The 17,334-nt window shown below is 42.1% G+C and overlaps 1 protein-coding gene across 4 annotated transcripts; it reads right to left on the bottom strand.

The window, feature by feature from the left end:
* Positions 1–79: 79 nt before the first annotated feature.
* Positions 80–16,697, bottom strand: LOC129829029 (WD repeat domain phosphoinositide-interacting protein 3). 4 transcript variants are annotated; one of them, XM_055890455.1, is made up of 11 exons: positions 16,622–16,697; positions 12,834–12,908; positions 12,569–12,598; positions 11,870–11,971; positions 11,539–11,626; positions 8,793–8,887; positions 8,228–8,418; positions 8,001–8,086; positions 6,370–6,471; positions 5,906–6,027; positions 80–4,028 (listed from the first exon to the last, which is right to left on the bottom strand). In XM_055890455.1, the coding sequence occupies exons 2-11, from the start codon at positions 12,889–12,891 to the stop codon at positions 3,922–3,924; spliced, it is 981 nt and encodes a 326-aa protein (XP_055746430.1). In that variant the 5' UTR covers positions 12,892–12,908; positions 16,622–16,697; the 3' UTR covers positions 80–3,921. The 4 variants fall into 4 exon arrangements, with proteins under 4 accessions (XP_055746430.1, XP_055746428.1, XP_055746431.1 ...); XM_055890453.1 differs by lacking the exon at positions 16,622–16,697 and adding an exon at positions 15,374–15,577; XM_055890456.1 differs by lacking the exon at positions 12,569–12,598 and having other exon boundaries at positions 16,622–16,641.
* Positions 16,698–17,334: the final 637 nt, after the last annotated feature.

The raw sequence follows: 17,334 nt of genomic DNA on the forward strand, positions 1-17,334 counted from the left end.
GCTGTCTTGGAGTTTATGGAGCAAGCATGTTTCCTTCTAAAGTAACTTTCACACACAAACAGATCACACTACCCCAAACTAAGTCACCTACACTAACTGATGTTTTATTCACACATTTAAATGCAGGATTTTACAATCATGTAGTGAGTGAATTCCACTTGCACAATCAGAGCAGAAAGCAACACATGAAATGCATTCAGAGTGGTTCCCATTGAACACAGAGGAAATGTACATTGGTACAAAGTTAAGATTTAACGGAACAAATGACAAATACACTAAACAATACATTGTAAGGTCATGCACATGTCCCAATAAGCTTGAGCCGGTGCTGTGACAAACATAAGATGGCTTCTAAAGTTAATACTGCTTGTAGATCCACACATTAAGTCATATGTAGATTAGAATTTATGCTAGAAATTTGCTTAAGCTGATCATGGTGAACAAGCAGAAGAGTTCTCTTCATGGCCAAACTACACCAGCCAACTAAACCTCACCAGAAAAGAATGGGTGTACATTGTCACACAAAGAGAAGGTGGATTTTGGTTTAATTCAGATTGAAATTTAGACCTAGATTCAATCAGATCAAGCGTCAACCTGCGATAGCAGACACCCGCACAGCGGATGTTTTGACGGTGGAGCTGAGTCGGAGCCGTCAAAACTTTGAGCAGCTGCTCTTACGATCATTGTCACGAAGCCCCACCGCTCCATTCACGTTAGAAGTTCAGAACAGGAAAGTGTAGGCTATACACGCTCAAATTGAAAACTAAATCATGAGGATTTCTATCATCCTAATCAAGGCGTATTTCACATTCCACCGTTAGAACTTTTAAACCATGCAGCCAATGTTCATGCCCGCTTTAAGTATAATGGCAGGAGACGCTTGTGGATTTTACAGCTCTATCGCAGTCCCACCCCCAAAACAACCACTATGCAGATGTCGACTAAAGCGGATCTGATTGAATCGAGCCCTTAATCTTGAAAGCATATATTTGTATGTAAGCAAAGGGGGTGGAAACTGTATTTTCTATTCGCTGTGACCATAGCAGAACAGTCAATCAGTTCACACAATGACTTGGGAAGGCTTGGCTCTGGGAAAACGGTTGTATTAATTCATGAACGGATGTATGATAAACCTGAACGAAATTAAGCTTGTCTGTGAGTATCCGTTAAGAAGATGTACGTTATTCAAAATCTCATCGGAGACTGATCAAGTTTCTGAGTTTGAGCTTTACATTGAGTTTTCATCCTAATCAAAGTACTTGGGCCTAGATTCAATCCGGACCACGGAAGAGCTGCATTATAGCGTGATTGACATTCATTTCCGATTGAGCCGACATATGTAGCGTTTACCGTGAATGCAGTCTCTGCGAACACGGAAATCTTGCTTTTAAAAGGTTCATAGCCGAATAGGGGCAATCGGATTGAATCTAGCCCAAAATCAGTGTTTTTGGTTCGGCTTATAGGTACTAATTAGGAGTTGTAACTAATTCACCTCATCCTCATGTAGAGACTCGTACTGTAAAGAATATTGCACATACATACACACAGCAACATGAAAATGGCAGGAAGAGTGAAACAACACTTGTTAATCAGAAAATGTCTTCTATTCTGTACAGTCTATGCAGTAAGTTACATATGTTCAGTCTGGCGTATTCATTGTGTTTATACAGTGAGTAAAAGCTAAACCTAGCTCTACCAGGGTGGTGTTTCACCATGAGGTTACTGAGGTTACCCAGATAACCACCGGAAATACTCTGAAAGCCTTTTAATATCAAGTTCATATAAAAATAGGAACTTTTAAACTGACTCAATTCTTCATCTGTATGAAGATTGAAATAAATATTTATTTCAAACTTTTCTTACCAACTCAATGGCCTTACCTTGTGAAACCCCACCCATGCAATTTGTATATATACACACAGTGCATTTGAAAAGTATTCAGACCCCTCGACTTTTTCCACATTTTGTTACATTACAGCTTTATTCCAAAATAGATTAAATCATTCCCCCTCAATCTACACACAATTTGCAAATGTATTAAAAATAAAACAAAATATCACATTTACATAAGTGTTCAGACCCTTTACTCAGTACTTTGTTGGCAGAGATTACAGCCTCAAGTCTTCTTGGATATGATGCTACAAGCTTGGCACACCTGTATTTGGGGAGTTTCTCCCATTCTTCTCTGCAGATCCTCTCAAGCTCTGTCAGGTTGGATGGGGAGCGTCGCTGCACAGCTATTTTCAGGTCTCTCCAGAGATGTTCGATCAGGTTCAAGTCCGGGCTCTGGCTGGGCCACTCAAAGATATTCAGAGACTTGTCCCGAAGCCAATTCTGCGTTGTCTTGGCTGTGTGCTTAGGGTCGTTGTCCTGTTGGAAGGTGAACCTTCTCCCCAGTCTGAGGTCTGGTGCAGGTTTTCATCAAGGATCTCTCTGTACTTTGCTCCGTTCATCTTTCCTTCGATCCTAACTAGTCTCCCTGTCCCTGCCACTGAAAAAACATCCCCACAGCATGATGCTGCCACCACCATGCTTCACCATTGGGATGGTGCCTGGTTTTATCCAGATGTGACACTTGCCATTCAGACCAAAGAGTTCAATCTTGGTTTCATCAGACCAGAAAATCTTGTGCCTTTAGGCAAACTCCAAGCGGGCTGTCATGTGCCTTTTTCTGAAGAGTGGCTTCCGTCTGGCCACTCTACCATAAAGACCTGATTGGTGGAGTGCTGCAGAGATGGGAAAACCTTCCAGAAGACAACCATCTCCACAGAGTGACCATCAGGTTCTTGGTCACCTCCCTGACCAAGGCCCTTTTCACCCGATTGCTCAGTCTGTCCGGGCGACCAGCTCTAGGAAGAGTCTTGGTGGTTCCAAACTTCTTCTATTTAAGAATGATGGAGGCTACTGTGTTCTTGGGACCTTCAATGCAGCAGAAATGTGTTGGTACTCTTCCTCAGATCTGTGCCTCGACACAATCCTGTCTCAGAGCTCTACAAACAATTCCATCGACCTCATGGCTTGGTTTTTGCTGACATGCACCCTCAACTGTGGGACAATATATAAAACAGGTGTGTGCCTTTCCAAATCATGTCCAATCATTTGAATTTACCACAGGTGGACTCCAATAAAGTTGTAGAAACAGCTCAAGGATGATCAATGGAACCAGCATGCACCTGAGCTTGATTGAGTCTCATAGCAAAGGGTCTGAATACTTATGTAAATAAGGTATTTCTAAAAACCTGTTTTCACTTTGTCATTATAGGGTATTGTGTGTAGATTATAATATGGGAAAAAATTATTTAATACATTTTAGAATAAGGCTGTAACGTAACAAAATATAGAAAAAGTGAAGGGGTCTGAAAACTTTCTGAATGCACTCTGTATATATGTGAGTACACACACTCCACTCTCGATTCAGCTCAGAGGCACTCCCTATAGTTAGATTAGGTGGTGTTAGTTGACAAGATTTGTTTTCTATGCATCTACCTATTAGAATCAACGCTATACACCTTTAAAAAATAACAGCCTGATCATCGTACATTTCACGGAAGACATCTTTAAAAAGAAAGTCTCCCTCTTTCGTCCTCGGACTAGCAGGACAAGGAGGCCCAGGTGACATCCGTTAGAGTGTTCTCGTCCCCCTGTCTTTCTGTAGTTGTACAGTGAGTCTTTAAGTAGGTTGTCAGAGGGCACTCAGTCCTGATTTCTCTCAGTCCATCTTTCATTCCTCTGTTGTTTCTGAGATGGTGTCTCTCTCACCTTCCCTCTGACGCTCCTCCATGTAGAGTCCATCAGCACTGGGTGAGCAGAGACATCATCTCCTCCTCCTTCTGTCCACCCCCCTCGTCCTCCTGCTCCAGAAAATAAAGCCATCCGCCATGTACACGTCTGTCCGTTTGCAGGAGGTGTTAGGGTGAAAGGTCAGATCTTCTCGTCTGTCATCTCCAGGAACTGTGCGTAGACGTCTCGGGAACACTCCCCCTTCTGATTGAACAGGAACTTGTAGTAGCTGCCATCAGCACAAATGGCTGAGGAGAGAGAGAGGTCACAGTAAGAGACCAAAATAAACTTTTTTTTGTAGAAAAGTATCCATAAATTTAACACAATTTCCCGCTCAGTTGAAAATGAGTCAATGGTGTCAACAATAAAACAATCAAATAAGTGGTGTCAAGTCAACAATAATATACACTACCAGTCAAAAGTTTGTACACACCTACTCATTCAAGGGCTTTTCTTTATTTTGACTAATTTTCTACATTGTAGAATAATAGTGAAGACGTCAAAACTATGAAATAACACATAACTCATGTTGTAACTCATGTTGTAACCAAAAAAAGTGGAAAAACAAAAAGATATATTTTTGATACTTCAAAATAGCCACCCTTTGCCTTGATGACAGCTTTGCACAGTCTTGGCATTCTCTCAACCAGCTTCACCTGGAATGCTTTTCCAATAGTCTTGAAGGAGTTTCCACATTTGCTGAGCAATTGTTGGCTGCTTTTCCTTCACTCTGCGATCCAACTCATCCCAAACCATCTCAATTGGGTTGAGGTTGGGTGATTGTGGAGGCAAGGTCATCTGATGCAGCACTCCATCACTCTCCTTCTTGGTCAAATAGCCCTTACACAGCCTGAAGGTGTGTTGGGTCATTGTCCTGTCGAAAATCAGTTGAAAGTACAACTAAGTGCAAACCAGATGGGATGGCGTATCGCTGCAGAATGCTGTGGTAGCCATGCTGGTTAAGTGTGCCTTGAATTCTAAATAAATCACTGACAGTGTCACCAGCAAAGAACTCCCACACCTCCTCCTCCATACTTCATGGTGGGAACCACACATGCAGAGATCATCTGTTCACCTACTCTGCATCTCACAAAAGACACGGCGGTTGGAATCAAAAATCAAAAATTTGGACTCAACGGACCAAAGGACAGATTTCCACTGGTCTAATGTCCATTGCTCGTGTTTCTTGGCCCAAGCAAGTCTCTTCTTATTATTGGTGTCCTTTAGTAGTGGTTTCTTTGCAGCAATATGACCATGAAGGCCTGATTCACACAGTCTCCTCTGAACAGTTGATGTTGAGATGTGTCTGTTACTTGAACTCTGAAGCATTTACTTGGGCTGCAATCTGAGGTGCAGGTAACTCTAATGAACTTATCCTCTGCAGCAGAGGTAACTCTGGGTCTTCCTTTCCTGTGGCGGTCCTCATGAGAGCCAGTTTCATCATAGCTCTTGATGGTTTTTGCGACTGTACTTGAAGAAACTTTCAAAGTTCTTGACATTTTCTGGATTGACTGACCTTCATGTCTTTTCTCTTTGCTTATTTGAGCTGTTCTTGCCATAATATGGACTTGGTCTTTTACCAAATAGGGCCATCATCTGTATACCACCACACTCTTGTCACAACAGAACTGATTGTCTGAAACGCATTAAGAAATTCCACAAATCAACGCACACCTGTTAATTAAAATGCATTCCAGGTGACTGCCTCATGAAGCTGGTTGAGAGAATGCAAAGAGTGTGCAAAACTGTCAAGGCAAAGGGTGGCTACTTTGAAGAATCTCAAACGTAAAAAATATTTTGATTTGTTTAACACTTTTTGGGGGGTACTACATGATTCCATATATGTTATTTCATAGTTTTGATGTCTTCACTACTATTCTACAATGTAGAAAATAGTCAAAATCAAGCAAAACCCTGAATGAGTAGGTGTGTCCAAACTTTTGACTGGTACTGTATGTGTCAATATGGAAGAAATGTCACTCTGAATCTGTCTATAAACACTTGGCAGGAAGTAGCTGGAGTATGTATAGCACATGACTGCACTGGGCTCTGTTCCAGAGGTCTGCCAACACAAACAAGTACTCAGAGAGAGATACTACCTCGCATACACACACGCATTACTCACCTATGACAGAGTTGGGTTCTGTTCCGAAGGCACACACACACGGCGAGTTTGATGGAACCTGGAACTTGGAGAAGCTCCACTTGGAGCTGAAGTACTTAGGAAGGAAACTGGCCGAGGCTAAACTAAGAATAAAAGGAAACAACAGATGATTCAGGGATGGGTTTGGAATTACAGGAAGCACTGGTAAGGATTCGAGAATGGGTTTGGAATGGTGGCTGGTTTAAAGATTAACATTGAAAAACAATGTGCTCACTGAAGACATTCCTCCAAACAGGGTGTATATCCTAGAACAGTCAATAAGACAGCTCTCTCAATAAGAGCTTCATGACCACTGCCACTCATCTCTGACCACATGTGCAACAAGGCACGACATACACTTTTGATCAATGTTGCAGAATTTGGACTTCGGTTAAGAGATCAAGGTGACAGTGCAGAGAAAGGTGAAATGTTTGGCTCAGACCGACCTGGACTGTTTGTTTCTCTTGGGGTCCTCTGCAGCGAATATGTGGACTGTACCGTGGTCACTAGACACACAGATGAGGGACGCGTCCTGGTTGAAATTGATGCTGGGGAGGGGAAATAAGTTACCAAACAGGACTATCACAGCAACTTACTTACTTAATGTAGTTATCGTACCTAGCAACCTTAAAACAGGTACACTAACTGTCAGTCACTCTGGATCAGAGCGTCTGCTAAATGACTAAAATGTAAACATTAAGCCGGGTGTACCCTACACGATTTTGGCTACGATTTAGCTGTCCCAGACAAGTTTGAGATCGGGGAGACAAAATCTCCATGTCGTTGCCTACTCGGGACACGCGACCGTCATCGATGCTTGTTTAATGTGAGCGGGTCAAAGACGCAATCTGAAGGCTACCGACCTCGTCTCTGAACAGTTTCAGACGTCCTTATATTTTCAGACATGTCGTAATCAAATTTTACACGTGATTAGCAGATGTTATTGCGGGTGTAGCGAATTGCTTGTGCTTCTAGCTCCAACAGTGCAGTAATATCTAAAAAAAATTACACAACATATACCCAATACACACAACTCTAAGTAGGAATGAATTAAGACCATATACATATGGACGAGCGATGTCAGAGCGGAATGGACTAAGATGCAGTAGAATAGTATATAATACAGTATATACATATGAGATGAGTAATGCCAGATATGTAAACATTATTAAAGTGACTAGTGTTCCATTCCTTAAAGTGGCCAGTGATTTCTAGTCTATGCCTATAGGCAGCAGCCTCTGTGTTAGTGATGGTTTAACAGTCTGATGGCCTTAAGATAGAAGCTGTTTTTCAGTCTCTCGGTCCCCGCTTTGATGCACCTGTGCTGACCTCGCCTTCTGGATAATAGTGGGATGAACAGGCAGTGGCTCGGGTGGTTGTTGTCCTTGATGATCTTTTTGGCCTTCCTGTGACATCAGGTGCTGTAGGTGTCCTGGAGGGCGGGCAGTTTGCCCCCGGTAATGCGTTGGGCGGTGGGCAGATGTTTGATTTTATCTACACAAAATCTCCATTGCTGTTGTAGTGTGAGATGTGCAACAACGCGTTTTGAGAGCGGTATTTAGCAATAGCCAATGAAAGCTCACCAGAGAAGTAGCCAGTGAGATGATGACGTTGTTTTGCATCACCCAGAATGTGTACGTACTCTCAAGCAGAACGATGACTACTACTAGTATACATTTGTACTCGCCTTTACTAAAAACCAAAGTGTCAAATCGTTACAGCTCTGAAGTTCACAAGCAATGTTATTCAATTCAAAGTGTTAGCTAGATATTTCAACTCTGTATGGCAAGCGTGAATGTCTGACTGAACGTTTTTGAGGCTGCTTTGAGCCACAGTTCGTAGCTACGTTAAATCTAACCACATCATTGTTTTCGAGAGACAGCGCGGGAGCGAGAAACCTCAAGACCAAGCCACATGGTTTAGTGTGCCCACCACTATGTTGGCAACACAAAAAAACTAAAGGAATAACAGTTGTTTAATGCCAGGGTTTAGAAAGTCGTGTAGCGTCCACCCGGCTTTAGAGCATTTCTCACATCTAACTCCAGATGAAGAAAAGACCCAGATTGGTTGTTCTCACCAGTAGATGTTAGCAGCCTGTGACCCTCGCCTCAACTCCTGAATCAGGTGGCCTGCCATGGTGTCAAATATTCTGATCAGGGTCCCCTGGAGAGAAATAAACAAAGGCACCGAGACACAGCGTTGGGAGTTGGTCACCCCTAATCTACAAGCAACAAGGACGACCAATGCTAGATCTAAAAAGCTTAAGGCACTGTCTAAGCCCAGGAGTAGTGTTAAAAGGGTTACTTTCTCGGAGGCAGTGGCTATCCTGGTTCCCTGCAGGTTGAGGGCGATGCAGCACAGTGCCCCCTCGTGGGCGGGGATGTCCACTGGAGGCTTCTCTGTGTTGGCAAGGTCTACGATCTGCACGTGCCCAGAGTGGGTCCCCGGGAACGCCAGCAGAGAGTTGTTACTATTGGGACAGAGCACACACAGACCTGGGGGAGGAGGGAGAGAAGTTATGGATACAGTCATGGAGAGAGAAAGAGAGAGACAGAGAGAGCAAGAGAGAGAGAGAGGAAAGAAAAGAGGAGAGCAAGAGAGAGAGACAGAGCGAATGTGTCGATGGCTACACATTACAACCATGTAACACTCTTGTGAGGGTTGTGTGTTGACATCAATTATGAGTGTGTCCAATATATTTAGCAGAGAGAAAGGGAGAGAAGCTAGGACACATTACAACCATTTAACATTCTTGTGAAAATGGTTTGTTTACTTAAATGATGGGTGTGTCTAATGCATCTAGCAGGCTGGATAGGAATCTGAGAGCTGCAGTAGACAGTAGCTGGACTGTCTGTGTAGTAGTACTGACCTTTGGGGTTATAGCAGGTCTCAAACACATGCAGCTGATGAGGGTTGTGGGTGAACGTGAACACTTTGATCATAGAGTCCAGGACCACCACGATCCTGAGGACATCAGAGAGATGCAGACATTAGGCTCAAGACTGAGAAAAGGGAGAGATCTGGCCCACTAACATACAGCAAACTAATGGGGAAACATTGGTAAGAAAACATTTCACTACTCCTGACACGAACATATTACCTTCTGACATTCCCTTTAATGTTACCTAAAAGGTGAACATCTTAACAGTCATTACTGTTCAGGCAATTCCTGAGTAGTCCGATAATTCAGCCATCTCAATGCACCAAGGAGCTATAATGTATACCATTACTGGATTATGACATAGTAACTGGTTGGAAACGATACAGTACTATGCAATTACTGCCAGTCTAACAGGTTCTGTGCCTAACATGCTGACCACACCGCTCACGTTAAATGCGCGAGCGTTGCAAAATAAATGTACACATACAGGTCATCCAATCATTTCATCCAAACTGCTCGCTCGCGCCAACGAGCGTCTGCGTAGCTAGGCTCTAAAATAGAACTTGATTCTATTTTTGACGCTTGACGCACTGCAAGTCCCGCCTCCTCTTTGGTTTTTAGGAGCATGTACCCACGTGGGTGATTGAAAGATGAACTGAGGGCCACACTCAGTCCAGTTGGTGGTGGTAATGCACCTTAAAGTTGGTTGTCAACCACCATTTTAACTCCAGAGAAGAATCCTGAAGGAGGAGAGATTACTAGAAACTAACTCGGTTTACCCTTTATCTGTGGATTAATTGTCGGAGGACCTTGTGCATTTCAGGTAAAATAACAACCCAATGTTTATATCCCAGGCCAAATTAGCTAGCAACAGCAAGCTAGCTAGCTAAATTACGTTTTGACCTGTCCCCAAATTAATATAGTGCGTGTCCTGATCGCGTCTGGTGTGGACGGACAACATCAACATGGTGTGGACGGACAACATCAACATGGTGTGGACGGACAACATCAACATGGTGTGGACGGACAACATCAACATGGTGTGGACGGACAACATCAACATGGTGTGGACGGACAACATCAACATGGTGTGGACGGACAACATCAACATGGTGTGGACGGACAACATCAACATGGTGTGGACGGACAACATCAACATGGTGTGGACGGACAACATCAACATGGTGTGGACGGACAACATCAACATGGTGTGGACGGACAACATCAACATGGTGTGGATGGACAACATCCACATGGTGTTGATGGACAACATCCACATGGTGTGGACGGACAACATCAACATGGTGTGGATGGACAACATCCACATGGTGTGGACGGACAACATCAACATGGTGTGGACGGACAACATCAACATGGTGTGGACGGACAACATCAACATGGTGTGGACGGACAACATCAACATGGTGTGGATGGACAACATCCACATGGTGTTGATGGACAACATCAACATGGTGTGGCGGCGCAGCCGTATTCCCGGTCTCGTCAGCTTTAAGAAGAGGGAGTGCAACCCCAGACAGTTATTACTGTACTCGTACCATCTCCACCCTCTCTGTGATGTAACTTAAGCTAAATATCATATGATATCCTATTCCCTATCAGTTGTAGAAAAAGTACCAAATTGTCATACTTCAGTAAAAGTAAGGATGAACCAGACTTGTGGAGGTCTACAATTTTTCTTCTGAGGTCTTGGCTGATTTCTTTTGATTTTCCCATGATGTCAAGCAAAGAGGCACTGAGTTTGAAGGTAGGCCTTGAAATACATCCACAGGTACACCTCCAATTGACTCAAATTATGTCAATTAGCCTATCAGAAGCTTCTAAAGCCATGACATCATTTTCTGGAATTTTCCAAGCTGTTTAAAGGCACAGTCAACTTAGTGTATCTAAACTTCTGACCCACTGGAATTGTGATACAGTGAATTATAAGTGTAATAATCTGTCTGTAAACAATTGTTGGAAAAATTACTTGTGACATGTACAAAGTAGATGTCCTAACCGACTTGCCAAAACTATAGTTTGTTAAAACAAGAAATTTGTGGAGTGGTTGAAAAACGAGTTTTAATGACTCCAACCTAAGTGTATGCAAACTTCGACTTCAAATGTAAGTATCAAAAGTAAATGTAATCGCTGAAATATACTTTATTAAAAGTAAAAGTATAAATAATTTCACATTCCTTATATTGTGTTTAGTGAGTCTGCCAGATCAGAGGCAGTAGGGATGACCAGGGATGTTCTCTTGATAAATGTGTGAATTAGACTATTTCCTGTCCTGCTAAGCATTCAAAATGTAAGTTGTACTTTTGGAAGTCAGGGAAAATGTAAGGAGTAAAAAGCACATTATTTTCCTTAGGAATGTAGTGGAGTAAAAGTAGACAAAAATATAAATAGTAAAGTAGATACCCCAAAAAACTACATAAGTAGTACTTTAAAGTATTTTTACTTAAGTACTTTACACCACTGTTCCCTATACTGTGCATTACAATACTTCCAACCAGATTGCTGTGTCATTGTGTCAAAATTCTCCTGAAGGAGCAGCCCTTGATGATGAAATCAATCCCGGCAGTGTGAAACACAAAGATTGCATTCCTGGTTGGTCGTAAATGCTTCAAGAGGGAGTTAAAGTGGTACTAACTTCTTACTTCATTTGTACTGGCACGCAACACCGCTGATAGAACCACATTAAGGGAAGAAAAAGAGTGGGAAGTGTTCGTACCTGTCCCTTCGAAGCTTCACTGCTTTGACTTCAGTGGAGAACTCAATTTCTATAACCGTCTTTTTCTTCAGGTCATCCCAGATCATCACTAGAGGAAAGCATCAGAGGACATGGTGGGAATTACAACCGACAAGACCAACATGACATGATGGCGTTTGTCTCTAGTGCCAGACCAATGTAAAGAAATAACTAGATAAGGTCACTGTGATGGAAAAGTCTATCACTAGGAGATCATTTTGGGGGTTCCAAAATATATTATTTCTAATGCTCATATTACATATGTGACGGAAAGTTCAACACAAGAACCACACACACACAGTAAAAACCATACCTTTGTTAGGTGGGTATTTTGGCTTTTTCCCTCCTCCAACCAGCGCTAGGTAGTTACACCTGAACAGCATCTCCACATGCCCGACCCCGCCCTCCATGAACTCTGGAAGACACATACAATCACCTCATTGGCCATTACGCTGTCAATCTGGTGGGTGGCGAGTAAACTGAGCCAATGAGAATCAAGGGTGTCGCCACAAAAACCACCACAATTATCCAAACCACTATTCCAATAAGATCTATAAATGTTACTAGAAAGATCCGTCCCTGATAAGAATTTAAATAGTTTTAATATCTCAAAGTTTTACTAAATAGCAAACAACTCCTCACTCCATCTGCATATTAAAGCAAACCTTTCCAGCATGCATGATGCATCACTGTAATAAAAATGACTGTAGTCCTGGTGTTATTTAGACCCATATCAACAAAAGCCTGCACATCCTGCAGCAACCCTCCAGAACCAGGTTAGGCCATCCCTGGCCTATACTATAGGCTAATCCTTTCCCTACAGTACTAAAGACAGTGAGTAATTTCCTATTGTGACTTTGGACAGGTCATGTGAGGAGTCACATGTGCAGGGCTCAGTGGCGGAATGATTAACTTCCTCATATAGCCCTCCTCATCCAACCAGAGCACCAACCCAGCCACAGACAGACAGATCCATCTCATCTCACACACAGCAGGAGCAGGAAGGAAGTACCTTGGCTCTCGCTGTCACAATGCTGTGTCCCTGTGTGCAGCAGAATGGCCTCGATTTACTGCAAGCAATGCTAGTGACCCATTGAGTTTATTTACATATCAACAAAATGGCTACACAATAACTTTTGATTAACGGTAAACCGTGGAAAAAAAGCACATTATGATGAATCATGATTATCAAAAAGGATATGTTTGATACACTTCTAATTATGATGTTATGTTTCATATTTGCTGTACAGTCATTATTTTTTTAAACATATATTTACCTTGTTTTTCTTTCTCTTTGAGTGGATCTGTGTTGTACACTCTAAACCCATTCTCCATTCCGCAAGCAAAGCATCCTGAAAGGAGCAGACAGACAATACCAGTGGTTAAAACAACCCCGATCAAAGCTAGGTCCAAATTCACAGTGAATGAATAACCACAATATTTATCCATCTTCAAAGACATCATGATTATGAGGGAGATAAACTAAGGACAGTCTATGCTTCCAGTCAGGTTCTCTCTTTCCTATCAGATTTGGAGCATGCCCTACTACTCCAGTAACCTGAAGTTGCCTGCGAGGAATGCGCACACAGTGAACATTGAGCAGTGTTTGTATATTATCTAACAGTCATTGCTTTGTTTGGAGGGAGACCCATTCATTCACTGCTCAGTGAAGATAAGCTGACTAGGGCCACCCACCCACTCCTACACCCGACCCACACACACTGGCACCAAGCTTGTACCTGTCACATGTCTGTCTGCCTAGACTGTTATGAAATTGTACTATCTGATTCTGCATCTAAATCCCAAAAATTATTTTTTAAATGATTTATATGTTATGAGTTTAAAAAGGAAGGTATGTGGTGCACTTGACCAAGTTTGATGTGTAAAACATAATTAGTCTTTCCCCTGCCAAGTCTAGGACTACACTCACTAACTAAACAATGGATCATCATACTCACAGCTTGAGCTAGCTTTTGATGTACAGTAATCTACTTAGTAGTATTTTAGCAGTTGTCAAACTAAAGTTCTAACCACAGATAAAGGGGGCAGGTCTAGATTTGTTATAACCATGATTTGTTCCATATAACGTTAAATATGTAGCTAAATTAGCTAGCTAGCTAACCATAGAGATAAAAATTATAAAATGTTACAACCCTGCAAGGATATGGCTACTGTAACTGTAAATGAATAGATGTTTATTTGACGTTAGCCACAACATTATCGCTATCTTGTGGAACAGTAGAACCCCCCACAGCTGTATTTCCGGCTAGCTAACGTTTCGTTGTTAGCTGATGCTAGCGTATTATTAAAATCTAAACGTGAGAGCCCAACATTTCCATGATATTTAGCTCTTAATATGATTACAGATCAGAGTTACATGTAATACCATTTAGTTTGCTCAAATGATAATCCAATCACTTGTATTTCACAACAACTGAATACTGCTAACGTTAGATAGACATAACTAACTAGCAAACTAGCTTAGGCTAGGTGTAATGCTGCGTTCATAACCAAGTGGGAAGGTGGTATTTATCACACGACTGACAACACAAATTGAACTACCCTCCTACTGGTAATTACTAGTGGGAAACTCGTCTATCATCCCTGAGCTCCACATGCTGACTTTACCTAGTCAGGAAATTACATTGAGAACAGAATTTTTGGCAGGTTAAATAAAACATTATTTATAAAAAGCAATATATTAATACATTTTTTGAACATATAATATGTTTACAAGCATGACAGCTGTACTTTTAGTTTATGGTTGACTCAGATTGTTGGCCATTAGCAAATCTGAGTTTATTAACGAGTCAATGCACGTGAATGCATCCAACAGAGGGTTATCCAAGAAGCAGGTTTGAGGAGCTGGCGAGGTAACTTTGGTCACTGAGTTCAACTCGGGATAACCGGCCATACGAAAGTGGATCACCTCTTAGCCAGGTAAACAAACCTGCTCCAGGGCAGGCTAACTCATTGCTAACTCCACTTACCCTGAATGAAATGACTGAGCTGTGAGTTGAGGAGCAATTAAATCAGATTCCCTCCCTCTTGCAAAGATTGCATCATCATTAAATATAGTTTTTGCCTTGGCAGCAACTAATGGGGATCATAATAAATACAAAGATGGCACCAGCGATAAGTAATAAAATAAAGACAGTGCTTCTAAATGTCTATTATACACCATAGCCTGCTGAACTTGCAAGATAACTTTTATTTCATTTGTATTTAGGCACAAATTAAAATGTGGCACTGACTCACCCAATAATTGATATTTTAGCATTGTCTCAATGAAGAGTTCGGCATTCGACTAGCCATGTGCGACATGTACAGGCAGTTACAAGCCTGCTAGAGTTAGCGGCAGGCGGAGATGCAATATCCACCGTCGTAGTATGGATGAATCCTGAGCTGGAATGTGAAGCTAAATTAAATTAGTTAGCTTTAGGAAACTCTGAATGGCGCATATTAGTGCTAGAGGCACCACTACAGACCCTGGTTCGATTCCAGGCTGTATCACAACCGGCCGTGATTCAGAGTCCCATAGGGCGGCGCACAATTGGCCCAGTGTCGTTAGGATTTGGCCGAGGTAGGGCGTCATTGTAAATAATAATTTGTTCTTAACTGACTTGCCTAGTTAAATAAAGGTTCAAAAATGTTTAAAGTAGCTCTAGCTTGCTTTACAACGTCACAACTGGTAATAACCACCTTCCCACTTGGTTATGAATGCAGCATTACAGCCCAGCCTCAAAACGTCGTTAGCATGGCATCGACGACAGAACTGGCAACCAAAGAAGATTTCGATGAAGAAACAATTTCTCACCGTGATCCTGGTTGAATCCCGCGTACAGTAATCCGTTCCCATGTGCGTTTGATGGTAGTAAATTCATTATTTCGATCAGATAATCACAGTCGTACGTTAGACAATTTTTCACAGAATGCTAGCTAGCTACCATTTCTCCTGTGCCAGACAGCCAGTTAGGAAAAACAACACAGCTCTTGGTTCACCCAGGACGCCCAAAAGAGCACCGAGTGATCGAGTGTGAGTTTCATCAAAGATGGTGGATAAATGAAGATAGTTCAATCAGGCCGTTTACCGTTGTCTGCTTAAGGGGATGGCACTCCCATAGACACCAATGCGATAGCAGTCAGCTTTCAGAGGTTCTCAAAGTTGGGAGAGGTCCGTGGAGGTACTGCAGGGGGTCCGCGGCCATATCTCAAAATATGTTTTACATGTATTTTTTTTAATTAATAATACTAACAACAGATTAAACTACTTTTGGCCAAGGGATCCATGGAATAAATTTAACGTGTGTAATAGAGACCCACAGTGGAGGTGTCATAATTCCCATAAAATCTAGCGGTCAAACAGGAAATTGGTTTCAATTGTTTTTCCACCATTCATTTTTCCCATAGGGGATTTTAGAAACACTTAAAATAAGGGCTGTGTTTTGTGTAGGCTTACCCTGGCGTGACGTTTTGATAACTGAGCAAATTTCTTTTGGACAAGGTAACTTTTATCAATATATTTGCCTGTAATTACCCACAAAAATGAAATGCTAATGTGGCTATCATACAGAAAGAAAGTACTACACACTCAAAGCCCAAGGTGGGAAAATCCTCCACACAGAGGCTTTGCTGGAGCTGTGGGATATGGTAAGCCCTGTTTGCTAGCTCCTAACAAGCTATGTTGGTTAGGTTAAAGATCTGTGGTTAACTAGATGCTTTTAAAAATTGTCTAGACATCCCCTGACTAGTTACGTGTACAACACACGTTACTATCCTTACAAGTAAAAAGAAAATCAGCATAGGCTAGCATAATGGCCTCTTTAATTTTGACAAGTCCTTTGTGAGTTAGCCAGCTAGTTAATGTTAGTTCGCGGTTTGTGTAGTCATGATGTCAAATCAAATAAAGTTTGTCACATGCAACGAATACAACAGGTGTAAACCTTACAGTGAAATGCTTACGTACAGGCTCTAACCAATAGTGCAAAAAAGGTATTAGGTGAACAATAGATAAGTATTGTTAGGGGGCACACAATGCAAATAGTCCGGGTAGTTATTTGATTACCTGTTCAGGAGTCTTATGGCTTGGGGGTTAAAATTGTTGAGAAGCCTTTTTGTCCTAGACTTGGCACTCTGGTACCGCTTGCCAGGATATAGCCAACGTGGTGTTGTTGGACTTCCCTGACAGGCGGCGACATGCTAGCGAATGTGCCTAACGTTAGTGATTAGCGCTAACTAGCTAATGTTAAATATTCACTAGCTATCATGTGGGGTCTGGGGAAAAGTCTGACCACACGAACAGTGAGCTAAGGTTAACTAGCTGGCTAGCTAGCTCACAAAGGACTTGTGGGCTCAATATTTTGACATAGAAAACAAATGGTTTTGTTCCACGAGTGCATCTGTTGTGCATGACTAATCAAATGACCTGTGAATGACCTCAGCAGGGATGGATTAAGCTAGCCCGAGTCCAGTACTTTTCACACTGGGCTAGTAGACAATCTGCCAAACTAGACTGACATAGCAGTGACATTTTCACATGCCACAGATTTAGGACTTGAATGTTACCCGGGCAAGTAGAAATCTTGGTCTGCTGGACAGTGCCCAAAATGTTATGTTCCATCCCTGCATGTCAGTCCCTTTCATACAACCTCCCTTATCACTGTTGGTCCTCCTCAGTGACCTCATGGCTGAGGGTTTTAACTTTCCTTTTGAGAATCAGAATCAGAAATACAGTAGTATACAGTACCAGTCAAACGTTTGGACACACCTACTCATTCA

The sequence above is a fragment of the Salvelinus fontinalis genome, chromosome 30 (genome assembly GCF_029448725.1).
Source record: "Salvelinus fontinalis isolate EN_2023a chromosome 30, ASM2944872v1, whole genome shotgun sequence".
Taxonomy (NCBI): Eukaryota; Metazoa; Chordata; class Actinopteri; order Salmoniformes; family Salmonidae; genus Salvelinus; species Salvelinus fontinalis.

What these genes read in the sequence shown, in the direction of transcription:
- LOC129829029 (XM_055890453.1), bottom strand. Translation starts at nt 15,440, where the DNA reads ATGAATTTACTACCATCAAACGCACATGGGAACGGATTACTGTACGCG. An exon ending in CAAAGAGAAAGAAAAACAAG is followed by an intron (nt 12,599 to 12,833) that starts GTAAATATATGT and finishes TGCTGCACACAG; the next exon opens with GGACACAGCATTGTGACAGC. An exon ending in GACCTGCTATAACCCCAAAG is followed by an intron (nt 8,419 to 8,792) that starts GTCAGTACTACT and finishes CTCCTCCCCCAG; the next exon opens with GTCTGTGTGTGCTCTGTCCC.